This window comes from Ruditapes philippinarum, unplaced genomic scaffold, assembly GCF_026571515.1.
Source record: "Ruditapes philippinarum isolate M1 unplaced genomic scaffold, ASM2657151v2 ctg482_1_1_1_1, whole genome shotgun sequence".
Taxonomy (NCBI): Eukaryota; Metazoa; Mollusca; class Bivalvia; order Venerida; family Veneridae; genus Ruditapes; species Ruditapes philippinarum.
Window position 1 is genome coordinate 193,186 of NW_026858977.1, and position 12,605 is coordinate 205,790.

General features: G+C 32.8%; 2 protein-coding genes across 2 annotated transcripts; both read left to right on the plus strand.

Moving 5' to 3' along the window:
• The first annotated feature begins 496 nt into the window (after positions 1-496).
• LOC132754836 (zinc finger protein 525-like) lies at positions 497-1,198 on the plus strand. Its single transcript, XM_060745564.1, has one exon. The coding sequence runs from the start codon at positions 497-499 to the stop codon at positions 1,196-1,198; it is 702 nt and encodes a 233-aa protein (XP_060601547.1).
• A 5,212-nt stretch (positions 1,199-6,410) lies between these two features.
• Positions 6,411-8,582, plus strand: LOC132754822 (uncharacterized). The gene is made up of 2 exons (XM_060745534.1): positions 6,411-6,612; positions 6,893-8,582. Exon 2 carries the CDS (start codon positions 6,969-6,971, stop codon positions 8,229-8,231), a length of 1,263 nt encoding a protein of 420 aa, XP_060601517.1. The 5' UTR covers positions 6,411-6,612; positions 6,893-6,968; the 3' UTR covers positions 8,232-8,582.
• Positions 8,583-12,605: the final 4,023 nt, after the last annotated feature.

Genomic DNA, 12,605 nt, shown 5'->3' on the forward strand with positions numbered 1-12,605 from the left:
TAATATACGACCAAATCCACTTAATTCTTTGAAGATCTATTATCGTAGCACCAAATAAAAAAGAAATACCCGCTTTGAACACATCGGTTAAGAAAATATTGACAATAGAACTGGCACTGGTGTAGTTTACTCATTGTACGGTTGCTTGCTAAATCTGAAAAACAATTCATCCGGTTGCTTGCGAGGTCACTGTACTGTTGCTTGCGAGCATATTGGCATTATATATCGTCTAGATAGTTTGAAAATTAACTTCTCAGCAATGTTTTAACACTAAAAGTGTATTACTTTATTGAATTATGACTTATTCAAGTTTCAGCAAGTAATTTTAAATAATTGACGGCATGCCCTGATAACGGTTTAAGTCTGCTTTGAACATTAATTTTCTTTACCCTATGTTAAAATAGTTGCAGAGATGGTTATAAAAACAAACGCGACACCTTTTTAAAACTTTCAGTTTCTATACAGTTCTAATTCTACAACTACTGCATTTCAGATCATGGATGACTCATTTGTTTTAAACGGGCTTGACGAAATCTTTCAAGAAAGTGAAGTTGAAACGAAGACCATGCCAGAGTATAAATGTTCAATCTGTGATTATTGCACCGACAAGAAAGGTAATTTAACGCGACACATATATGTACATGATACGAATGGTAAAAAGAAAGATGACAAAAAGCGGTTTACGTGTGAAATATGTGAGTATAACACTGGGAAGAAATACAATCTAGAAAGACATATAAAGGATCATGTTGATACAGACGAAAGTGCAAGTAAAACTACATTGATGTGCGATGTATGCGGAATGCAGTTCTTGTCTAAATTTGGAATGGCCTTGCACACAAAAAATGAGCATTTAAAACAATTCAAATATGAATGCCAGATTTGCAAGAAAGGATTTAATCAGTTGCTTCCATATAAGGGACACGTATCATCGAATGTTAAACACACTAAACAGAAATGGGAGAAATGTAACCTGACTTTTCAACATAAAAGCAGTTTAGACCGCCACAAAAAGACTATACATGATGACGTCAAATATGATTGCGCCGAATGTGAGCAACACTTCACTAACAAAAGTCACCTCAAAGATCACAAGAAAGTCGTTCACTGTGACCGAAAGCTTCAATGTGATAAGTGTGTCAAGTTTTATAAATGGAGGCCAGGCCTTAATCATCATAAGAAAACTGCGCACAATTGAAGAATTATTTTGATTTTCAAAGAGCATATAAAACATATAGCATCTCTTTACCGGCGTATATGTGACTGATTTCAATAAATGTGTTATTTGTTATTATCATCACAATTATTTTAGACTTTTGAATTTTACACAACAAGAAGTTGTGTTTTAGGCATCTGAACTCACTTAATAAATATTTGGTCATCAATCGTGAAGATTAATAATTACTTATCTTAAATAGAAGTTGCATTTTGATATTAAATATACATGTAGGGCTCGGTACACAATATAAATAATTATACATTTGTGACAATTTAAGAATACGACAATGTGAATTTGAAAAGATAAAACATACCAATCAATGTTACACTTAAATATAGCTTGGTATATAAAAGTCCATCTCTTCATCGTGTATACATGTACAGTAATTGCTATATTTTTATTTTATTTTATTATTGCTGAGCAGGTACACTCGACATTATTTTAAGACTGTGATCATATCTGATTTCTGTGATTCATTTATTTTTACCATTTTCTAATGTCTTTAATAATCCTAAATAATAATAAACTATTTTGATAATATTACCATGACTTTTTTATTTTCAACAAGACTCATTTTGTAGTAATATGTAAAACTTAAGTTGTAAAATGACACACTGGTTTATCTTTGTCGTAATGTCCATTATCAAAATTTTTACATTCCGTTTGAAATGTCCATATGCCTTAAGATATGAATAGCTTTCAAGAAAGAAAAACGGTCTACGGTCTAAAACATCTGGTTGAATTGCACATATATGTCTCCATGATTAGTATTAACCTACAAAAAAGAGAAGTTACAATAACATTGAATATACGTTTAACATCATGGCATGTAAATATGTTAACTGCAATTAAATTCAATCACTTTAAGTATATAATTATGAGAGTCGCAATTTACCATCACAAAGTTTGACATACATTTGTTATTAAACCAACATATTATTTTTTATGGTTTAAATGCATAGTGAATGCCATTATAACCTTTGAAATGGGCCAACTGTTCAAGAATTGTGTTTTTAATTGTAACAAAACTTGTAGCTTGCTCCCAGGCAACCGTACAGTTTTTTTTCAAGTCCTCATAAGCAACCGTACAGTGAGGTAGCAAGCAACCGTACAGTGAGGGAATATCAACAGTTGCTAATTTATTGTCAATATCTTCGCAACCAAGACGTTTACAAATAACATTGTTTAATTTTTAGGTGCTTAGAACATAATTCTCGATAGCATCAAAAAGATTTGTTCAAATATTAGGTTTAAAGCTTTGAAATCTTCGTTTGATGCAAACAATTTTGATTTTTTTCGGGAAATCTGAGTGAGCAACCGCATTTTGTCTAAAAATATATGTTTAAACATTAGAATATTGATTATGAATAATTTAGTTTATGTCAGTACCACACATATAAGTAAATAAATCCGATGATTTATTTATTTTGAAAAGTTTTACATGTTTTTCAGCCTTGTCCTGCGTTTTACGATGTATATTTCGCTCGCAAGCGGAAGTCACTGTGGACGATGGAGTGTACGCTGTGTATAGGGATCACTTCTATGTCGTCTGTCTTTCCGTCCGCCTGTCCATCACAAAACTTGTCTTGAATACTCCTCAGAAACTACTGGTAATGTCATCCTACCTGTACAGGAATGATCAGTACCTTATGATTTTTGTGCCCCCACTATAGGGGGTGGCCTTGTCCGTCCACCCGTCCGTTCGTTCCCTTTTTTGGTCGCACGTAGCTCAAAAAGTAATTGACCTAGAGTCATGAAACCTTACAGAAATGTTGATCAGCATGTGAAGAACTTTGTGCACCTGGGTATTTTCATGTGGATATAATAGTATTTTTAGAGTTATTGCCATTGAATTAGTAAAAATTTCCAATTTTCAACTTGTGTCGCACGTAACTAAAAAAGAATTTGACCTAGAGTCATGAAACCTTACAAGAATGTTGCTCAGCATGTGTAGTTGTGCACCTGGGTATTTTCGTGTGGATATATTAGTATTTTTAGAGTTATTTCCCTTGACATTGTAAAAAATTCCAATTTTCAACTTGTGTCGCACGTAACTAAAAAGTATTTGACCTTGAATCATGAAACCTTACAAGAATGTTGCTCAGCATGTGTAGTTGTGCACCTGGGTATTTTCGTGTGGATATCTTTAGTATTTTAGAGTTATTGCCGTTGACTTAGTAAAAATTTACAATATACAACTTGTGTTGCACGTACCTCAAAAATTTTATGACCTGTAGGCCTGAAAGTTTACAAGAATGTTGGTCAGCATGTGTACTTATGCCCCTTGGGGTTTTCTTGTGGATTTATTCAGTATTTGTAGTATTTGCCCTTTACTTAATAAAAGATTTTTAGTTTTTAACCTGGGCACATGTAGCCAAAAAAAAGTTTTTTACCTAGAGACATAAGATTGACAAATCGGTGGAGTGTGGGGGCAACCGTGCCCTATGGACATATTTCTAGTTATTTTTAAAGTTTGTCCCGATTAGGCATACTTCTCTTACAGCACTTACATGTATGGTGGCTGAGTTGTGCCATTGGTGTTTTCGCCCCGCGACCCCGCCAAGCGAAAAGTCGAGATTTAGTTTTGCATAAACTTCGCCCCGCGCCCTCGCTAATTAGTACGGTGTTCCGTTTGGACACCGTGATTTTTATTTCGTCTGTAAATACGGTATAAGCGTGTTTTCGCTCTGCGCCCCCGCCATTTTAACTTGTTAATTTTCGACTTTTCGCTGGCGAAAACACGAATGGCACAAATCAGCCATCATACTTAAAATAAATACAATTTCATTGAAACTTTACAGGATTGATCAGTAGCTGAAGTTATTGCGCATATTAAACGCGTTTTCCGCTTGAATGATTTTGGCTGAGTTATGGCTCTTGAAAAAAAAGCGTTTTAGTCTGCTGATGATTTTTGAGTCGTCTGCAACATGCAATTGGCGATCTTCAGGCGACACGTGATCACTAATCTCCTATGTCTGTCTTTGGCCCGTATTCAGAAACGATACTCAATCTCAATCTCGACTAAAACTCACGAAAGGTCGCCTCAAGTAACGCTGGAGTAGACTTACGGTAAGTAACTCACAATGTGCAAAGTGGTATTCATTTTGTTTACTCAACCTTACCTCTCGTGAGGGAGACTTCAAAAGTTGACCGATCGGTTTTATTGCATAACATCACTCAATATACATTGTAAAAGTGTAATCATGTCGTTTAAAAGAGTGTATTTTAACGAAGTGGAACAATTTTGTTAAAGAATTAATTATTAAAAATCTTTATTTAAAAGAAAAAAAAAAGATTTTAAATAATTATACGTGTGTCCGATAAAACAAAAGCATGCAGAGACATTTAAAGAGTATTTAAAAGTTTTCAAGTAGTAAAATAGCAAAAAATGCCAAAATAGCAAAATAATGTTGGAAAACCTAAAAGACAGGACGAAAAAAAAAGCTAAGAAAGTAGTGAAAGGCTTATGACAGGCATTTAGAACTGAAAAAAAAAAAAAAAAAAAAAAACATTTCAATAGCTTTACATTTATTTTGAAAGTAGCATCCAATTTTTATGTCAATGCAATTTTTGTTTGCAATACACAGTGACGTTTCCCTTTTTTAATCATCTTATGACATGTTAAAGTCCCATTATGCCTCAGAAATTCTATCACTTTTATTTTCAAAATTTCAACTTTTGCAAAGGGTATAACTTATTGCATTATCATTTTGAATTAAAGTCAAAATACTACATTGTTAACATTTTTCTACCATCATAACACATTACTGCACGTTCAGTGCAACTATAAATAGTTTTTGATTATTTTTTTAAAGAATTAAAATAGAAAGATGCATAACGTGCTTTTAACAAGACTGTTGTTGGTATTTGCAAGATATAATCCTAATCTTTTTAATTTCTTGAATCAAAGTCAATGATTTTATACATAAGTCCCCCTTAAAACAACAAAAACAAACAAACAAGACGACCCTGTTTGATTGTGATGCTGGAATACCTTACGACTGAAGCGGTAATTCATTATCAGCTGTTATTAAAGTTACAAACTGGATCTGAGTAATGAAACACCATACTCGTTTAGTAAAGTGTATTTTACATAAATCATGCTAAACACATGTTCAAGATATTGTTTTGCTACCTGGATTTTGATTGTTGTTTTTTGAATTAAAATACTCAGACGGACGTCAACGCTCACTTTATGCCATTGTTTTTTCTGTCATTTTCTTTTGAAATTTCTTCAAACATATATGGATTGGGAATTCTATGTCAATCCCAAAATTCAAACAGGGTGATATAACTTGTATCTAACTGTTATACATATGCCTATATTTAGAAGAATACGACAAATTATCCCGACTCATCGATGGTCACATTGACAAACACAGGAACAGTCATTTTCATGGATAAAAGGATATTCAAGAAATTTCCAATTTGAAATCATATACATTCATTTCTTTTTGGCATAAGTACTGGTATCCCGCGAGCTGAATACACTCTTGATAGTTCATACTAGTTGTATAACACTGGGAACACCCCTTTAAAAAATAAATATTTAGATAAAATTCAACTTATGACATTAATTTAATGGGATCATCTCTATTCCTAAGTATCTGTTTTTCAACATTTATTTTCTAAAATACTGTCAGTTCGCGTATTTGATGCACTTAAATGTTTATGGGACAAAATAAATTCAAAATCAATACTTAAAACTAAGTGGTATTCAGTATTATTTAATTGAGGACACCTCAAGGTAGCCCCCTCCTAAATTCACAGATTCTCAACTTTCCTGAGTTCACTCGACGCTTACTTTATAATCTGAATACCACTTTACAGAAAGGTGAGGACTGTCTTAACCGTTAGGCAATTATATGGGATTTACTCATTGAGTGTGAGTTTAAGTATCGATTCTGAATACGGGCCTATGACTATTTGATGACTTTTCAGAATATACAGTAATAAATCTAAAATTTAATTTCGAATAACGGGCCTTTTCAGGCAAGTCACACATAGGCCGTAAGCAATCATTATAATAGGCTATTGTATCAGATCTAATTGTAAATCTACGTACCTGAATAAACTTTACACATTCAAAATATTAGCGGATTTTACGATTCAGTCGGAGACATAATATTATGATAAGAATATTATAGTCTCAAGTAAAAAAAAAAAAAAAAAAAGCAACAAATTATTTTTTATGGAAGCCCTGGAGGGACATTTTTTGTTATTTGTTATATGTTATTAGTTATTTCTTATTTGTTACGAGTTATTAGTTATTTCTTATTTGTTACGACTTACACACGAGTTCCTCGACACTCGGCCATTTTGGCATGGATAGTGAAGACAGTGCACGTGGATTTCATCTTATTGGTGAATGTGGCTGTAACTGGAGATATTAGGTTTGTAAGATATGACTGTAACTGGAGATATTAGACTTGTTAAAATCCATCGTTTAATTTGGCTGTAACATGCGATATTAGACTTGTTAAAATCCATCGTTTAATTTGGCTGTAACTGGAGATATTAGACTTGTTAAAATCCATCTTTTAATTAATGCATTTGAAATGAAATAGAAGCTGAAAATGGTTAGATTTCAGCTAGCTATTTTCTTTACAGGGGTATTATATATATGCTGACAAAATGTATAGTTTGACAGCTCACAATCATGTTTATTTTCAGGGACTCGGAAAGACTTCGGTCAAGAAGTTGTCCACCTGAGTAGCCAAGAGGCGGCGAAAGTAACTAGATTCAAATAATGGCTTACATCATTTTCAACACGTTGTTGCTATGTGCATGTTTAGTTTCTTGCGTAGAAACCATTGTGCCGTCAAATATTCCACATTTTGAAAATGGTCTTACCAGAAATGAACTCATTAAAATATACTTTTTGGAAGGACTTAAGTACTCTGAAATAGTCCTATTTTTGTTCTGCTACCACAAAATTAAAATAAGTGTTCGTCAATTAAAGCGTGTTTTACAAGGTTTAAATCTAAGAAGACGCCCTACTCAATACTCGCCGGTGCATGTTATTATAAATATAATAAAAGAGGAGATGCGGGTTAGTGGGGAGTGTATAGGTTATAGATCAATGTGGAAAAGGCTCATGAAGGATCATGGTGTGGTCGTTAAAAGAAACGAAGTTATGCAAATAATGAGGCATCTAAACCCAAATGCAACGGAACAACGAAAAGCACATAAGTTAAAACGAAGGATATATTCGGTCAGAGGACCTAATTACGTATGGCATATTGACGGGTACGACAAATTAAAACCGTTTGGTTTCTGTATTCATGGATGCATCGATGGTTATAGTCGACGAATAATGTGGCTTGAAGTAGCATGTAGCAATAACGACCCAGCAGTTATCGCAAAATATTATCTTGATTGTTTAAAACACTTTCAACTGGCTCCCAGAATTTTAAGGGCTGATAACGGGACAGAGAACAGCAGGGTGAGTTTTCTGCAACCGCTTTTTAGATATCATTCGACCGACAGTATGGCCGGCATTAAGAGTTTTATGTATGGGAAGAGCACGGCAAACCAGAAGATAGAACAGTGGTGGGGGACAATGCGGAAGCTTGGTATTCACTGGTGGATCAATTTTTTCAAAGACATATGGGATTCAGGATTGTTTGATATTCAAAACATGGTGATAAAAGAATGCGTGAGATTTTGTTTTATGGATGCCTTACAAACGGATTTGGATAGAATTGCTCAACATTGGAATTCTCACGATATCCGACGTCAGAAACGTTACGTCGAACTGCCGTCGGGAAAGCCAGATGTTATGTATTTTGTCCCTGAAATTACTAATGGGTACGACTTTAAGACATACGTGAATCCAGATGATGTGAACATGTGCATTCAGTTGTACGGAAAAGAAAAAGAAACATGCAGTGCAAAATTTAAAGAAATAATCAACATTATAAAACCTGGTGTACGAGTTCCTGTCCACCCATACGAGGCATTGCTGCTTTTTATTGAGCTAAATGATATTTTGGAAACATATCTATCATAGACAATTTCGTTCAAAATTGTTAGTCAGTTAAGTCAATACATATGAGCATCAACTTACTTCCTTTATAACCGACTTTGATTTTATTCATACCATGATATTATTCCAATCATTAAGTATAGATATGCCTTAACTGACTTAGAATGTCTGGTCACAGATTAGAATGGAAACAATCGTTGGACATACTACATGTAACACTAATGTCTGAAGTTAATCTTCAGCTTTGCAATAGTTTAAATGGGTTTCAGTTTATTCTAGAAAGCCATTTTTCACAATTAATTAAGTTTAAAACGCTTAAAAAGTACTACTTAAAAAGACTGAACATCCCTTAATTTATAGATTTTTTACGTCTCAAACAATAGTTTATTTTTCATAATAAGAAAAAAAACGACGTGTTTTACTCCAGGCAATAAATTAAATAAATTCAACATACATCCTATGGGCTTTTCTTATTTTAAACTGAAAAATAACAGTCTTTACAATAACTTACATAAGATATAAAATATTATAGATTAAGCATTGTGAAAATAATTATTCAGTAAAATAAAAATGTCACTTATTTTTTTCTGCTTTGTGTATTTCAAATCATGTCAGCAATCGGAATTCATCAATCATGTTCTGTTAATATAGTACATGAATGTTCATGGACTGTACTGCTTTTGCACAATAAACTATGTATATACATAGTTGATTTATATAGTCATCATTCATAAACAATTACTACTTTCGAACAAAAAAACTGTTGTTTTTCTATTTAAATGCTTTGTCATAGTTACCAATGTCAAAATCTCCTGAAGAAATCCGTCCTTTCAGATTTTGGGAGAATGTGAAAGATTACAGTGTACCATGCCAGAGCAACCTCGTATTTAGCTTACCTGAGCACAACGTGGTCATAGTGAGCTATTGTGATGACCCGTGTCCGTCGTCGTGCGTCGTCTGTCGTCAACAACATTTCATCCTATACCTCATGGCAAATTGCAACCAAACTTTACACAAGATAACCTTAGGTCACTGTTTACAGCGTTCACAAGAAATAGCCCATCAAAACACCGAAAAGGTTTACTTCTTATTTCAACGTATTTCTCCATCTAAGCTGAATTTCCAAACTAAACAATTTTGTGAAGCTAAATACGTACGTATGTATGTCTGGTTTAAGGCACTTTTTGCTATTTTTTTCATTGAATACTTTTTGTTTAACTGACGATAAAGTGTAACTTATTTGTTAATTTTTTTAACAATGTTGATATTTACCACTAAATCAAATCAAAAACGTATAATTATTGTATCAAAGATCCGTCTCATATATAAAAAACAGACATCATTCTACCTGTATTTGAGTGGTCTACTATCAAGTCGAGCTGCTTTCAAAAACGTTTTCGAAAAACAACAGTGTATTTTGTACAGTGTAGCAAAAAGACAAGTGAGTTAGATTTAATTTTTATTGTCACACCGTCACAACCATAAGCTGAATAGTATGGAGGCTATTTGTTGCCAAAAATCCAGCTTTGTTGATCTGAGTTGAACAGTTTGTTTACGAACAAAATACAGTTGTATTTCTTTGTATGTAAACTCCAATGTTGCATTCTTGGATTGAGTTTGTCGATTTAAAATTTTAAACATGTATTTCAACAAATACATTTTGTTAAACGATAAATCTTTAACTGTTCTTAGTGTAGCAATACCAAGTGTTCATCATAATATGCGGAATACTCATTGTTCATGTATACGCCGACAAAACATAAGTTACTTTCTAAGCTTTACATTGTCAAACCCTCATGATTCGGAACAGCACAATCCAGCTATACACGTTTTGCAAAAGCGATAAATAAGCTCCGCCCATTTCCCCGCCCACATCACCATCGTAATCAAACGTATTTATCCGCTCGCACCAGCGTAGTTTCCGAGATCATAGACGCTTGGGGTCCTGTGCCCCCAAGTGCCAAAGTACTTTATTGAGACTTGATGGTTAAGGTATTTTTCAGACATGTAGAAATTATTTGAAAACCAGCTTTATCGTTGTAGCTCTTAAATATTTGGCGTCCGCGCCGAAGCGCGGCGCCTTTTATGTAATGAAATCAGATTTTGTGAAAGGGCGACAGCAACTTCTCGAGCCTTTTATAGTTGTTCATAATAAAAGCCGATCATTCCGATCGGTATGAGGGTGCTTGATTATTAATTAGTCGCGATATGTACAATGAATAGCGAACTGGAGAATTTCGCAATGCAAACATTTTCAAATGAAATCACCTTTTCCGTCAATAAATCGCGCTCCTCGGGGTATTTTTATTTATCATTTTGTAGCACACAGTGGGTTATTATGGTATGTTATTCCGAAAGCTGTAAATAGAATGATGAGTTGATGACCTAAATATTCCGAAAATCTATTTATAGAGGGATGTACTCCTATCGGTAATTCCCGGTCTCTCCTGGTCTATTTTGACCGGGATTTACTAGTGATATCGTTACAGAACAAAACAAATATTTTACAGATAAATAAGCTTTTTTTCAAAATGAATGTTAGTTTGGTTACAATAATTAATAAACACAGATCAACTCTCAAATTTATTGATTATTATTATACATAAACATACAATTCGACAAAAAAAAACGAAAACAACACAAATCGCATGTTTTATTTTATCTATATGAGATCAAAACAATAAATATGTACAATAATTGAGAAAAAATGTACATTTTTATGGCATTAATATGACACTATCAACTTTGAAACATTTTATTTAATTTGTTATTCGTGTTTAGTAAAGATGCCGAGGAATTATTACAAATCAAGTACAAAAAAGTTACAAATCAGATTTTATGAATTATTCAATTGATTGATAATTTAAAAAATGATAAAGAAAAATACAAATGTACATGTATATGGTTTAAGAATAAACAATATTATATATTGAAAGATTAACCATAGTTTACTGACTTTTTCCAGTTAAGTTTTGACTTAATTATAATCGTCGGTCAATATGACAATTGAATTCTTAAAATAGTAGTAAACGTAAAAACTCAGTATTAAAATAGCGCATAAAACACAAAAAAGAAAAGAAAACAATATTCATAAAATCTGTATTTTTTATTAAAATAAATATTACAATTATTGTATAATAAACAATTATGCTCAACATGATCAACATGGTAATATAACAAATGTCATATTGTTACTAAGTGTGAACAGATACCTTAAGAGGGGGTCTTCGCTCATAGCGATAAAATAATAAGGGACAATTACACAAGTGTGGTGTTGATCATGCGTTACACATATGGATTATAAATGATTGTATACATGTATATCCGTTGCTATTAATAACCACGATCATAAAGAAATAACAAGTAATATTCTAATTTCTAGCATGCCAATCAAAGTTATAAGTAATGAACAATGTCTTTCGTCCGTTCATTCATAAGTGATATACAATTCTGGTAAAAACCAATGAACCATTGAAAAGTTTATAAGAATATCTTGTCATAATATATCTACTAGTTCATCTACACTTGCTGCATTCCTTGCTTGGACGCCCTTTGATGCTTTGCATCAATGCTTTTCTTGTACAATATTTTGATAGAGTGTTTCAGGGCCGTATCACCAAGCGTGTGTGATACTGAACAGTACAGCTGTCAATGATTCAGTGCAAAGCATATCAACGATATATAGTATAGATATCGGAAGACAAATAACAACGCTACACCGATATAAAAATAACCTATAATTACTTGTCTCATTCATTTTCATACGTATTTAAATAATTTCAGTTAAAATCATGTTCTGTTCGGTGTCTTGTAAAAGCCCTTGCATTACTTTTTTCCAGATCATTCTTTTTGTCATGATTGCTGTGAAATATTTCCACTGTGTTACAACAGCATAATGTTAGACATGGATACCTGCTTTTGTATATCATATGTTTTGGGTGAATTTTTCATAATTTCTAGATATTTACTTAAATGTCAACATTGTCGATTTTTTAAATGTGTATCGATTATTGATCGACAAAAATATCAACGAAACATCGATATTGTTTCTATTGATGGCATATACTGTATAGGTATATATTATATTTGTTTTTCAATAATAATATTCAAATGAGTCCAAAGTTAAGTATGTTGATTATCAATTTATGTAGATCTATACCTTGTTTAATTTATCTGTAAGAAAGACATCACTTACAAAAATCAATAAATATTCTGTGTATTATTTCTTGTACATAAAAATAGTTCTCTGCTTTTGATCAGAAAGACAGCATGTCTTAAGGTTAGAGCTATTGACAGTATATATGGCACAGATCTTAGAGCTTTCACTGATTTAGTTTTAAATGCTTAAAACAGGGTTTGCTGAACACATCAACTTACATATATTATTTAGTTCCTTAG